Source organism: Canis lupus, chromosome 7 (assembly GCF_011100685.1).
Source record: "Canis lupus familiaris isolate Mischka breed German Shepherd chromosome 7, alternate assembly UU_Cfam_GSD_1.0, whole genome shotgun sequence".
Taxonomy (NCBI): domain Eukaryota; kingdom Metazoa; phylum Chordata; class Mammalia; order Carnivora; family Canidae; genus Canis; species Canis lupus.
Window position 1 is genome coordinate 53,494,572 of NC_049228.1, and position 14,513 is coordinate 53,509,084.

The 14,513-nt window shown below is 47.2% G+C and overlaps 1 protein-coding gene across 10 annotated transcripts in view; it reads right to left on the bottom strand.

The window, feature by feature from the left end:
- FHOD3 (formin homology 2 domain containing 3) overlaps positions 1 to 14,513 on the bottom strand; it is a 462,688-nt gene that overhangs the window by 56,719 nt on the left and 391,456 nt on the right. For 9 of the 10 annotated variants that reach the window (XM_038543473.1, XM_038543482.1, XM_038543483.1 and 6 more), the window contains 2 exons: positions 10,386 to 10,664; positions 1,634 to 2,562 (listed from right to left, as the gene is read on the bottom strand). In XM_038543473.1, the coding sequence (XP_038399401.1) occupies positions 1,634 to 2,562; positions 10,386 to 10,664 (1,208 nt within the window). The remainder of the gene's footprint in view (positions 1 to 1,633; positions 2,563 to 10,385; positions 10,665 to 14,513) is intronic. The other variant, XM_038543478.1, reaches the window with a different exon arrangement.

A 14,513-nucleotide genomic window follows, 5' to 3' on the forward strand; every position in this document is an offset into this window, starting at 1 on the left:
GTATGGGTTTCTGGGTCCCACTGAAGAACATATCTTAATCCATTTGGTAAAATTTTCAATACTTTTATGCTCTCATTTTATAAAAACTAGGCAAACAGGTGTCCTTTAGCCAGGCAATAAAGTATTTTATGAGGTCACCACCTACTTGAAGCAAGAATGGAACTTCGAGCTACTATGAGGGCACTGACCAGACTCTTGTCACCAACCAACATAGGGCCAAGAGAAGGAGGCAGGTGGACCGCCCATTTTGGGTCTTGTCAGTGAAGCTTTTAATCTTGCTAATTTCTTTGTAAGAATGAAGTCAGAAGTAACTTCACTGCCAAATTGTTACTCCCTTTCCTTCCTCCCACTCAAGTCAAGGGCCAGCACCTAAAAGTACTGAGCAACCAGAGAAAACCCAGAGGGCACACCAGCCAGATGAGCCCATGTGGGAGATGGTGGCTGAAGGAGACCAGCCAACTAGATCCGGGGGTTGGAGGGTGTGATCGAGGGCAGGCCCTGGGTAACTCCAGGCCACCAGAGACTGTTGTGTTAAGCAGCCAGGCCTGTCTTCTCCAGAATGCAGGCTGTACTGCAAGAACTGAAGGGGGCATGTGAGTGGCTCAGCACCACAGGCCACCAGTCCTGGGAAAGTTAGGCACACTGAGAGCAGGTGCCCAACCTCATTTTCCTAAGTGTCATATCCTAGACAGGACAAAAGGAGGTCTACTTTTGGCTGTAGGAGAGGAGTGACAGGATGTGATGTGCTGTGTTGGATCCCGGCAGTTTGAATTTATAAGCAGGAGGCAGCTCTAATCCTGACACTTGGGGGATTCCTGGGGCTGGCATAGTTCAGATTCACATCTTTGCTGAGACTGGGGAGAAGCTGACACCACAGTGAAGGCCAGCTTGAGGACAGCAGCAAGCACTTGCAGCCCCCCCACGCCCACCCCTGGGGCACTAACCCTGTCACTTGGCTCCTTGTCTGAAGGGCACTCGGCCTGAGGATGCTGCATAAACTTTCTGATTCAGACCTAGTGCTTGACTGGCAGGTCAGGGAGCCCAACTCAGGCAGCTCTATCCTCACCTGAAACATGATGATAAATGGGAAAACATATGGACCTGAAACTAATTTAGGGTAAGTTTTTGCAGGTTTACTCTAAATATGGGGTTACAGCTGGGGTTCCAACTACCACTACACCAACGATCATCAATCAAGGTGAGAGTAAACAGATGTATCTCCTGGATAAAGTCCACGTGTTGGATAAATTAGCAAGACTGCCTCCCTCCAGTTAACGTCAGCGTCTACTGCTGGGCTCTGCTAATAGTCCCTGGCGAACCTTTTTGTCTTTTCCCCTGGGTTATTTGCTTCTTTGAAAGCTACTTTGCCTAACAGGGTCAGTAGGCCGCTGTCCATGTCAGCCACTAAGGGTCCGGTACTCACTTAGCTTGCGTCCAGCCTACCGCACAAAGACTAATCTCTTAAAGGACAGATTTTTATATCAACCGCCTTTTCTTTTTTTTCTTTTTTTTTAAAAAAACCGCATAACCAAAGCAGCACGAGGGACATCTTAAATACAACAGATCTCTCGGCCCTACTCAACAGCAGCAAGTAACTCTGCAAGTGAAGAAGCACTTGGGATGCTAGCAGTACCTTGGAGACGGACAGTTCCTTAGATTTGGACTCAAACAGGTGCTCCAGCCTGGAAGTGTCCACCTTGATAGGTTCCAGTTTCGACCACAGGAATTCTCTGCAGCGCCGGTTGTTCTTACACGGCCACTCGAAAGGCCGCACTTCATTCCAGAAGAGACGGATGGTCTTCTTTTTCTTGGTGAATGCCGGCTGACCCCGGGGGACCTGGGGCCACCCTAAGCCCTGAGGAGCGTTGAATACCGGAGGAGGAGCCAATAAATTACCGGGGACCGGAGGGGGAGGCACGACGCTGTCCAGCAGGGGCGGCGGGGGCGGGGGCGGCAGACCCAGGAAGGTGGGTGGGGGCGGGGGCGGGGGCCCCGGGGCCTCCCTGGGACCCAGGTCCACGTCCAGGACGTCCACGTCGTCCTCCTCCCCCAGGTCGGTGAAATCCATGTCTTGGATTCTGAGCTCCCTCGGGTTGGCCATGAGCTGGTCCCAGATGTAATCGGATTCCGTCTTGGGCGGCGCGGATGCTTTCTCTGGGGCCTTGTCACTAGGCTCGGCGTCAGGGGAGACGGACCCTCGCCCTAGGTCCCCGCTGTTGAATCTCTCAGCGAAGGCCCTCACGCTGCCCCGATTGTCCAGACAGCCGACGTCCACCCTCCGGACGCTCTCATCCTGGGCCAGAGAGTGGGCCTGCAGGGTGGATATCCTGCTCGCCAGGCTGGCCACGGCCTCCACGGCCTCCACGGCCTCCACGGCCTCCACGGCCTCCACGGCCTCGGCGCCCGGCTCGGCCCTCCCGCTCTCGCCCTCCGCTTTCTCCTCGTCATCCGTGGGCTTTCTGTTATGGGCATACAGCATGTCCAGCATGAACCGTTTGTTGGTGAGGATGTCGCCGCACTGTTCATTTACACTGGCATCCTGAACGCCCGCGGACCACAGACCTGGAAGCACAGAGGAGAGGAAAAAGTGAGCAAATGGCAGGTGCCTCCGTGTCGAGGGAAAGCAGCTAGGGGAGAGCGGGGCCTAACACCAGACGGACTTCAGAGAGGACACTGAGGTGCGGCGAATGAACTGGGAGATGGCCACAGCTGGCGTGAGGCTCTTGACAGGAAGAGAGGCTGCCTCAAGGTCACAATAACCTGCTCCAGGACCCAAGACTCTTGTAGGTAGGACATCGCTCTCAGCTCCCACCTTGGCTCGGAGAGTATTTCCCTCACTTTTCCTGCCCACAGACCCACCCAGCCACACGTAATAAGGGGCTTTGGTCCTAACCAGACACAGGGAGGCAAGGAAGATGCTCCCTCGCCCACCGCAGGACAGGTGGAAAAGCTGTGGAGTTAGGTCTCCCCTTCCTCCCACCCCCACCCCACATCTGCTCAAAGTGCCTGGGGAAATGCACAAACCATCGCTCGGCTTGTACACTAAATCCACGGCCACCGGTCTTCAGGAAACCCCTAATGCTTCCTGGCAGCCTCATCTGCGACCTCTCCGGGGTGACTTTTCCCACCTCCCCTCTCTCCTCTAACCTCCCCGCTGTCTCATATGCACACAAGCATGGCCTTGCTTCCTAGTTCCACAGCTTAACAGAAGCCAGAGATCTCCCAGGGCCTCATCTAGCCCCCCGCTTCCCACACCTGAACCCCAACTATGGCCTCCCTCCTGTGACTACCGACAGACTGGCCCTCTTAGCAGGGTCACGCACTCCACGTGTGCATTTGGAAGCCATCCTGGTGCTTCTCTGTCCTGCATTTCCCATGCTCCTCCCACTAGACCTTCCTACTGGCATATAAACTTGGTATGACTTCACCCATCTTAAAACAATTCAACTCCACTTAGCCCTCCAGCTATAATCCAACTTCTCTCCTTTCCCAGGTGGCCTAAAACTTTCCTGCTGCGCTAGACCCAGAAGAGGACTCCCTCCTTTATTTACATCCTTCACGTGGCTTCCAGGGCATTGTACTCACCCGGTCTGCTTCCCTTTTTTCTGGATGCTCTTTCTCATTCTCCTATGCCACTTCCTCCTTATCTTTACCCTTTAGATGTCCTTGGACCTCTTGTGTCCTTGCACACTTAGTTACCATCTCATCCAGTCTTCAGGCTTTAGGTACCACCTTGCCCTCATCCCCACCCTCTCTCTGAACCCATTTCTTCTACACCCCTTTTCTATCTCAGACATGGCAACTTTCATCCATCTTGCTGCCAATTCCACAAATCTCAGTCATGTAACTCCTGTTCTTTCATGTGGGCATCTAACGTAGCAGGGTGTCCTGTTAGCTAAGACTTCATGTCACATCCAGAACCTACCCACTTCTCTCATCACCTGCCCTGCTATGGCCTTCGTCTGAGCCAGCATGGTTTCTTGCCTGCAACACTGCAGGAGTGTCCCCTAGCTGGTCCCAATTTCCACTCATGTCCCTCTAGAGTCTGTGGTTAACGGCGATGTTAATGTATTAAAACGCCCGATTCCATCTTTTTGCTCAAAGACTTCTAATAGTGCCACATTTTGCCAAGAAAAAAGCCAGTGATCTTTCATCATTCCCGAGCCTTGCACGTACCCACCTTAATTTTTTTTGATGAACATCCCTGAACCCCTTTCACTGCAGTAGCTGCTTGACATTCCTAGACCTCACTGGGTATGATCTGGCCTCAGGGCCTTTGCCCATCCTGGAACAAACTGCACCCGTTTAACCACACAATTTGCTTCTCAACCTCCTTCTAGGTCTTTGCTTAAACAGTATGTTCTCAGTGAATCTTCCCCAACCACCTCATTTAAAACTCTGCAAAACTCCCCCTCTCTCCCCAATGCCATTTATCTCACTCTCTGGCTTTAGTCACCAGAGTACTTATTACTGCCTAATCTTCCCCATATTTTCCTTATTTATTTTACTGCTGCCTTTGTCCTGCCACTGGAATGGTTATAATTACTTGTTAAACTGTCCTCTTCATCGGAATGTAAACCGTACAAGAGCAGGGATTTGGGTTTTTTGTTGTTGTTTACTATTGAACTCCCAGCATCTAAGACATGTCAATGAATCAGTGAATGGTCAGAAATGGGATTCCTCAGAGTTTGGCTCCTAAGAGCCAGCAGGGCTGTTTGGCGGGCATTCAGGATGTGAGGTCCCTCCAATACCCAGGACCTCTGTGGGCACCTGCACCGGGGGATGGCAGGGACCTCGGTCGTGGACGTGAGCATCAGCAGCCTTTGTTCAACCAAAGGAGAATGGCCCAGTCAAACCTACTGGGAGGGACACTGGTCTCTCCCATGTGACCCTGCCTTGATCTCAGAGGAGGCATTACTGGGAAGCCACAAGGGCCCCTGGCTCTCTTCTTCCAGTGCAGCTTTGCCCTCTGTTCAGTAGTGGCCCCACCTCACTAAAGGCCCAATACCAGAACAAGGAGCTCTTAGACCCCTGGCAGCTTTCACCGAGTCTGCTTAGGGGACAACCGCCATTGAAGCGGGAGGAGACGGCAAGTGAGGACAGGACAGGGAAAGTCTGGGTATCTGCAGTCCCTACAACTGGCCAGACAGGCCCATAAATAGGAAGACCGCTTTGAGATCAGGGGGCTGCAGTGGGTAAGTGGCTGAGCCTCCCTCAAGAGACTGCTTCTCTCCTCCATTTCCTGGGAAATGGTGCAATTTTCTTTTTTTTTTTTTTTTTGTCAACAAGAAGGAGGACACAATTAGGTGATCTTTTAAATGCTGGTTGTCTCCCTTACTCTCTTTATTCTCTTAGGTCTTCCTGTATCATTATGTAGTGTTGCTTCTTTGCCTCTAGTAATTTCCTTTGCTCTGAAGTCTACTTTATCTGATATTAATATAGCCTCTCCTGCTTTTCTCTGATTAGTGTTAGCATGGTATTATCTTTTCCTGACTTTTCACTTTCCATCTGCCTATGTCATTATGTTGAAAAAGAGTTTTGTATACATGGCATATAGTTGGGTTATATTTTTATCCATGCCGCGAACCTCCCTCTTTTAAAATAAAGTCATTCTTGGGCGCCTGGCTGGCTCAGTCAGGAGAGCATGTGACTCCTGATCTTGAGGTTGTGGGTTCGAGCCCCATATTAGGGGTAAAGACTACTTAAAAAAAAATAATTATGTTAGGGCTTCAATCTGCCTCTTTATTTTTTGTTCATTTCCTTTGTTTTACTCTTTCTCCTTTTTTGACCTCAACTGGATTACTTGAACATTTTTTTAGAATTTCAATTTGATTTTTACTGTTTTTGAGTTACACAGCTTTATATAATTTTCTTAGCAGTTGCTCTGGGGATTACAATATGAACACTAACTTCTCTGTGTGCTGATATTGATGTTTTACTACTTTGAAGCATAGAATTCTTACTTCCATTTAGATCATTTTGCCCTTTTTTTACCCTCCCTACTTTAAAAATAGAATTGTCTCAAGTATTTCCTCTACATACATTGAATGCTACATCATAGGTTATAATTTTTGCTTCCACCATCACCTATGATTAAGAAACTTGTGAGGCAAAAGAGTGTCTTTTTTATTTACTATTTTTTCCCATTCCATTTTTCTATTTCTTTCTGAAATTTTGAGCCTTCTTCTGTCATTATTTCCTTTCTGTTCAGAGAATGTCCTCTAGTCATTCTTTTAAGAGTGGTCTACTAGTGGCAAATTCTCTTAGTTTTCCTTGAATTGAGAGTGTCTTCATTTTCTCTTCATCCTTAAAGGCTACTTTTTGGAAGAAAAAAAAAAAGGCTACTTTTGCTGGATCCAGCATTCAGGGTAGATAATTCTAGTCTTTGAGCACTTGACACATGCTGTGCCCCTTCCCACTCACCTCCATGTCTCAGATGAAATATTTGAATCAGCATTCCTCTATAGATAATACACTGTTTCTTCTTACTCCCTTTGAAGACTTAATTTGTCATCTATAGTTTTTCATCTTCCTTGGTGTGAATTTCTTTGGATTCATCCCCATTAGTATTTGCTTAGCTTCTTAAATCTGGAGGTTTATGCCTTTTCCCAAATTTGGGAAATTTTCAGTTATTATTTCTTCAAATATTTTTCCAGCCCTGCAGGCTTTCTCCTCTCCTTCTCAGATTCTGATTAGATAAATGTTAGTTCTACTGATACAGTTTCACAGGTCCCTGAGGCTCTGTTCATTCTTTCAATCTACTTTTCCCCAATTCAGACTTGGTTACTTCTACTGCTCTGCTTTCAACTGCACAGGTTATTTCCTTTGTTGTCTCCACTCTACTACAGAGCCCAACAAATATTTTATTTTGGCCATTGTATTTTTCAATTCTGTAATTTCTCTTTGGTTCTTTTTTTTAATATCTTCTATTTCTTTCCAAGATATTTCATTTCTGTCATGTATTTCCTGAATGTTTCTAATTGTTCACTGAAGCATCATCATGATGGCTGCTTTAAAATCCTAGTCAGATAATTCCAACATCTGGCTCATCTCATTGTTGGCATCCATGGTTTGTCTTTTCCCATCCAAGTTGTGATTGCCCCAGATCGTGATAGGATGAATGATTTTAGAGTGTATCCTGGATATTTTGGAGATTGTCTGCTAGACTTTGGGTCACGTGCCTCTTTCAGTAGGCACTCACCCTGTTTAGATGTGGTCTTGATGGAAATAGATATTCAGCTCTCTACTGGGTCCTACTGTCACCACCACAGCAAGAAGGCTGACTACCCTCACTGCAGATGGGCAGGGTGGGGGTGCAGCAGTCCCTTGACCCACTGGTATCTTCCGAGTGAAAGTGGAACACTTACTCACATTGCCTCCAAGTGGAAGTGAAGGCTCAGCTTCCACTGGTTCCTAATGATTCTGGGATGGGGAGAATAGATTGCAGACTAATTTCACCCTCAATGACATCGTTTTACCTTTTTTATGTGGAGTGGGGTGGAGGCTGAGCTCCTTGCTTGGCCCAACTGGTATCAGAGAAGGAGGGCAGGAGCAATAGAATGCTGGTTAGTCCTCTTCCACTGCATTCCTAAGTCTCTTTCCTGCTGGGTAAAGGCAAAGGCTCAGATCTTTACAAGACCCCACTGACGGTACCTCAATAGAAGAACTGGGATGCCACTTCCTTCTGTCCTATAGGGGATAGAATATCAGTTCTCCATTAGGCCAAAACTACCCCAGCAAGGAAATGAGAGAGCACTATCAGCTTCTTTTTGGCAGGAGATAGAGGACTGGCTCCCTTCTGAGTCCCACTGACACCAGGGACTTGGAGGAAGGGGAGAGGAATGGTGTCACCCCTGTCTCCATGGAGTCAAGGTTATAGAAGATCATCTCCTCTTTGGTCCCACTGAAGCTACTAGGTGGGGAAGGGGTAGGACAGCAGCTGATTTTTCATTAGTGCTGGTCTAGGGTAGGGCATGTATTAAAAGCCAAAAAGACTTTTTGTTCTGTTAGGCAATCATTTTATTTTCCCAATTCTTTGGCTATAGGAATAAGATTTAGTCAGAGCTTTGCTGCCATGTCACTGAAGTCCAAAGATCTTAGACAGTCGGCCTTCTTCTTTCCAGTTTCCAGGGACCTCCTATGATTGTTCTGTTATGCCCAGAGTGTTTCTATTTTAGTTGTAAGAGGAAGGAACTTGGAACAATAGACCTGCTTCATCTTAGCCAGATGCCTCTTCATTCAATAATTCATCAGTGGTTTTGCGAGCCTCTACTATATTCCAGTCCTACAGGTAGGAAGTGAGGACTCATAATGAACAAGACAGATATCCCCATCCTCACAAAGCTGACATTCAAGTAGAGGTAATAGACAGTTATACAAGTAATTACCGCAAAGTGTAACAAATACTACAATAAAACCTCTCACACTAATGCTATAGAGCAGAACACATGAAACAAAAAGAAAGCCGTACAACCAGAATAGGTTGAGACTCTTTCAATCCCTACAAATTCATTTCTGAGTAATGGATACAATTATTAGAGTCATGAAAGGCAACAGCTATGATGACAGAGCTGCCCTGACTCCACAGCTGGTGATGGTGCCTGGGAGCAGTGGGATTTTCTAAGAAGTTGCAACAAATAAACATGATCACATCTCTTAATAGCACCAGACTGAAGCAGGAAAAAAAAATCACTGCAAAGCCCTAATTCCTGAGTTAATAACTCTTGGACACCACCAGCTTTTGGTAGAAAGTCAATGGTTCTTCACTGAGAGTACAGTCTCCATTTTTGGAAAGTTGCCCTTATTTGGAAAAATATTGGACAATCTGATCCAAGAAAGTTCTGTTCCTTGGCTTCTTTTCACTAACCCCACTTGTTGATATGTTTTAGGCTTGCTAAACCTAGTGATGACGAATAATTCCTACAGCTATTTATAATAAAACATGATTTAAAACCAAACTGATCAAGAAGACTTACCCGACCTGACCCCCCGTTCTGTGACCATAAATCACATCAAATGTGAATACTAAGAAGTAGAATTCGGGAGACTAACTGACATCTGACTTCGAGAGATACATGTAATAAGTAAATATCGATACTTATAATACCTTCTAGCACGTACATCTTCAACCAAACAGACACAAGATTTTCAATGCAATAACTACTAAGATACAAACAAATAATATCTTTCAGTCTTTTTTCAGTGCATTATAGTGACTAGCAATATAAAGAATAAAAATAATACAGCTGGTGAAAACTCAAATATCAACTAAGACTCAGCCATTGATTGATAGGTCTCATGGCAGGCATTATGGCTCCAATCATTCATTCAAAATGAATGAAATCATTCATTTCATTCACACATCCATGTTTCAGAGATCATGTATTCTTAATCTATGAGCTAACAAGCCATGCATGGGTTATGTCACTGGCTGGCAGGCCCTTGTGAAGCCTTCATGATGCACTTTGGGCCCAAAGCATAGGTTCCTTGAGTGTGTATCACTCTGTAGCTTAATGAGGACTGGCTAGTAAGACATGCCTCCACTGGTGAAATGTGTTAGTTGAGAGAGGTGGCTGTCCTCTCAACAGCACACAAGTCATGGGTAGGAAAACCAAGCCTATGGTGTTGCATATGAACCATAATTCAAGTGATTATATAAATCCTTTACAATTCCTATAACCCTCTGTGGCACCCTCCCCGAGTCCCCAGTGAGGATTAACATTCCATTTGGTCTCTCATCATAAAGTTACCATTACACATATGAACTGAATATCAGCTATAATGCCAAAAGGATCTGATTTCATAAAGAAAAGCAAATGCTTTATAACAAAAGCATGGCCCTGAGCATATTGTAGAAAGGTACTTAAATTATGTATATTCCACTCAAGCACATCAAACTGACTTCAGCACACTGTGAGCTGTCATTTTTTGGAAGTACCCTTTCAATTCATTTTAAGAAATTTGCTCTGGTTTGAAATGTCCATCATAATACCTTAGCACATTTCACTGAAGAAACTTTCGAGGGAGCCGATAGCAACATTAAGAAAAAAAACTACATTTACTATTAATGAGCAATTAGAAGGAAATGAGGCATTTCTCCTTTGGGACTTACTCCTTAGGCGAAGTCCTTTCCTGCCCTCATTATTGCCTTTTCCCACCTATAGAAGTGAAGCTACAATAATATGGCAGAGGGTATGGGGGCCACCTCCCCATAGGGCAGGAAGCTGAGGGGCTGCCTACAGTGTGGCCACATCTCTAACCTCCAGACTCCAGGTGACACAGCCCAGTGAGCGAGCTGAGCCAGCAGTGACCTCAGTGGCCAGCAAACCAAGTCGCCTGCCCAGGTTTCCCTGGAATTTATTTACTGAGAAAAGGGGCTGTATTACCAGTTCCCCTGTCCCTGGAGAGCTTGTCCTCCTTCTCCTCCCTCTCTAACGTGCTGCTGGAGGACGAGATGCTGGAGGCAGAGCAGTTGTCCTTCTCGTTCACCTCCTCGCTCTGCCTCTCTTTCTCACTGAGGGAGGCCCGCTCTTCTGGCTCTTGCTCCAGTGCTCGCTCCACTTCACTCTCTGCTCCCACGTGGGCAGGGGCTACTTCCGGGCTGGCCTCATCCGTACCCTGCCCCACCTCCGCCTCCGGTCCAGGCTCAGGATCCCCAGCACTCGCTGGTGGAGACAACAATGGAGATTATCATCACAACAGGAATTTCTTGGGAATGTCAAGTGAGGTGTGAAAGTAGACATGAGGTTGACATCCCTTTGCTGTTTGTTGTGGGCAGAATCCTAAAGGTGGCCCCAGGATTCCCATCCCCTGGTTATTCAGTTGAACACTCATCTAGGCACTGGGAAGGGATCATACAGCTGCTGGAACAGTCTCAAATCACTTGACTCTAAGATGTGGAGATTATCTAGGGGGGGGCCTGAAACAATCCGGTGAGACTTTTTAAAAGCACAGTGTTTCCTGATTGGCAGCAAATAAGAAAGAGAGATTAGAAGCATGTGGCTTTATAGATAGAGGGGTCATGTGACAGACAAGGAATGTGAGTGGCCTCTAGAAGCTGAGAGCAATTCCTGGCCAACATAAAACACAGAACAGGGACTTTGACCCTGTGAGCACAAGAAACTGACTTCTGCCTACAACGTAAATGAACCTGAGGTGGATTCTTCCCAGGGCCTCCGGGTAAGAGACAGGCCAGTCACAGCCTTGAGGGTGGCCTCCTGGTACCCAGGGCTGAGAATCCAGTTGAATCATGCTGAACTTCTGACCCATGGAATCTGTGAGGCGATAAATGGGTCTATTTTGAATCACAGTTTGTGGTAATTTGTTATGTACCGGTAGCATTGCTAAGTTTTATCAGGAGCTAAACCAATGAGGACTGTTGCCCTTTGCTTAAATTAGGTTTGCTCATAATTTGATTAGTCCATAATTTTGAGAGTTATTCAGGAGAATCACTCATGGGCATAGAACTATTTGTAAACCTATCGAGGCTGGAGATTTGATGCTTGTAGCAAGGTAAAATGCTCACACTCCCAAGTGTGACATCCATCAAGCTAGGGAACAGGAAATGGCATAGGATGGCTTTGCATGGTTTTACTGAGCAAAATTCTCAGCTGTGCACTGTATATGGGTAGCAAAATGATTGAGGATACAGAAAGTTCTAAGCCAAATGTCTTGTGTGAAGGCTAAAGGGAGACAGGTCACTCCTGAGAGTGTGATCCTCGGGGCTGGGCAAAATCACATTTTTGAGTCCCAAGAGTGTGTGCTCAAGCCCTAGGCATAGGCTACTCAAATACAGAATTGCAGCAGCATCTGCATGGGGCAGGGGCTGTAAGAGATCTGCCCAGACCTCAGGAGAACAACTGGACCAGGGAGCTCCATCTGTGGAGGCAACCTGCTGGCTCAGGTGAGTGGGGACAGCTAGCAAGGGAATATACAGAACAGGCCAGCAGGGCCGGCAGTGCCATTACTATGGGAGAGGAAAGCTCAGGCCTCACTGGGCAGGGAGCTCAGCTACCCTCAGCTTCCCTCGGCTTCTCAGCCAGAAGCTGTTCTGCCCGGAATTATTGGGTCCAGTATCCCCGACCCTCATCTGCTCTCAGGCTGCTTTCCTCTGAGAAAGAGGGAATTGAAGGAGGTGACATGTCAGCCTCTCCTTATGTCCTTGGGTAACTTCCAACCACCAAAGGACAGAATGACTCCTCCAGGAGAGTCTCTCATGCCCTTTGGATAGGAATGGGGTGTAGAGGTCAGAGAGCCTCTCCCTTCTGCCTGCCCATGGCTTCATGATAGGTTGTATATCTTCTAGCCTGATATGGGTACCTGCTGCCCTGAGAGACTAGGGGAAGGTAGGCTGGGGCAGCAAAGACCCTGTGTCCAGCAAAGACCCCTGTTGGGGGTCCCCCAAGAACTGGTGATGTGAGGACAAAGTTTCCAGGCAGAGATGTGCTGTCTGGCAGTAGCAGGAGGAAACAAAAGGACATACAATCATGAACCCACATACCTAAGAATGGGCTTGTCAGACACTTTTCCTCAAAAGCAGAGACAGAGCTGAGTACAGTGAAAGAACAATACATCCTTGAGAAAAATCCCCTTTGGTATTAAAGGAATTTTTATGGTGATTTCTTTTTCATCTGATAATAAAACATTTAGCAAGGAGATACAAATATCCTTTGGTTTACGAGCATGGCACAAGCACCACGTTACCAATAGCACTGTCATCCTTTGGTTGACAGAAGGCATATGTCCTTGCACACATTTATTTCAGAATAGCCACATCAAAACGAAAATGTGTTTCCAACAGTCTAGCATGTGGCACACATTTGAGTTTTAATTGGTGAGCATATGGTGAAAACTGGCTAGGGTGCCTCCATGTGGCTTTATCACTGACAGGGAGAGGGGTGCAGTAGGCTGCCATGAGCCTGTGTCTACTCTCCATCCCCAGGACAGTGGGCATACAAAGTAGGAAAGACCCATGATTTGGTGGCAGTATGACTTCAGCCCACGTGCACTCCACCATGTTTCCTTCCACGGAAGCAATGACGCTGGTCCCTGATTAGCCCTGGTGGTCTGGACAGGTGTCGTGATGGCCATGCACATGCTACAGAGCCACACATTCTTGTGGCTGAAACCCTAAACGATTTCATCCTCAAATGCTAGGGCCCTCACTTTGTGGAGACATTTCTATGTGTGATCCGACTACTGGGTGGTTGCTCTTTGTCGTTGCTGCTGGAGAGGCAGCCATCTCCAAAACTGCCTCCTGACCACCATGCAGACTCAGCATCACAGCCCTGATGGCAAATCTGCAGCATGTAAGGTGGTCTTAATGATGAACAAATAATATTCACGCAAATTCTAGTCAAGCGAAGCCATCAAAGATAGAGAGTGACTGTAAGCGCAAACACACATGGTTGCTTCCTGATAACACTGGTACTGCACAGGGCTTCAGAGGGCTCAGTCTTTGGCTAGAGAAACAGGACATAAAAACCCATCAGTGGGGATCACAGTGATATGTGGCTGGGCACCCAAAAGAAGGCACTGGATAACAAGTGATGCGGTGGGGTGGGGGAGGGGTCCCTGGAAGGAGCAGCTGGGACCCAGGCAGAGCCCTTCTGCAGCTGCATTAATCAAACATATAAATGACAAGGGCAAAAGGTCCCTAAAAGCTGAGACCTCACCTTCCTCTCATGTCCATGAGCCCCCAGCATGGTACTGGACCAACATCTGTGCAGAGTCTTTGCTGACACCCAGAAAGCCCTTTGAGACTGTACCCTGAACTCCAGAATATTTCTACCCCCCCTTTCCTGTTCTCTTTCATCAAGACATCTCTTGTCAACACCCACTCCACACATACCCACACCCACACCCCCACTCCTTGTATCACTGCCCCATGCCAGGCTGCCCCACTCGGGGCAGACAGGGGAGAAATTATCATCTACCCTCAGGGAGTGCGCAGGAGCAGGAGGAACCATATCATACTAGCCTTCAGGAGCAACCCAAAGAGAACAAAGGCATTTAACAGCATCATGGAGTGGAAACTGTTCACAACTTCCCACTATAGCCAATCCCTATATTTAATGAGCATTTCTCTGGCCCAACAATGGTGTTGGTGGTGAAAGACACAGTGATACATGAGTGACACAAGAGACAGACCCAGGGCTTGTCATCGTAGGGATTACGGAGGAGCAAAGAGAACCAACATGCCTGGCCATGGCCTCTGCATAGCAAAGGTGGGGGAACCTCACCACCAATGAACATGGAAATCCCAGCCCCTTGGCTCACCCAGACACAATTAAACAGATCTATACAGATCTATACACATGGCAGTGTTCTAAAAGCAAAAGCATGGTGCCCTGGGGGTGGGGTCGAGGGCATGGCCCCCCCCCCCCCCCACATTAGTTACTATGCCAAAATGACATTTTGGCAGGGTCTTCAGGAAGAAAGTGAGTTAAAAGGTAGAAGAGTGGACACAAGAATGTTCTGGGCAGAGGGAAGAGTGTGTGCAGAGACAGGAGAGC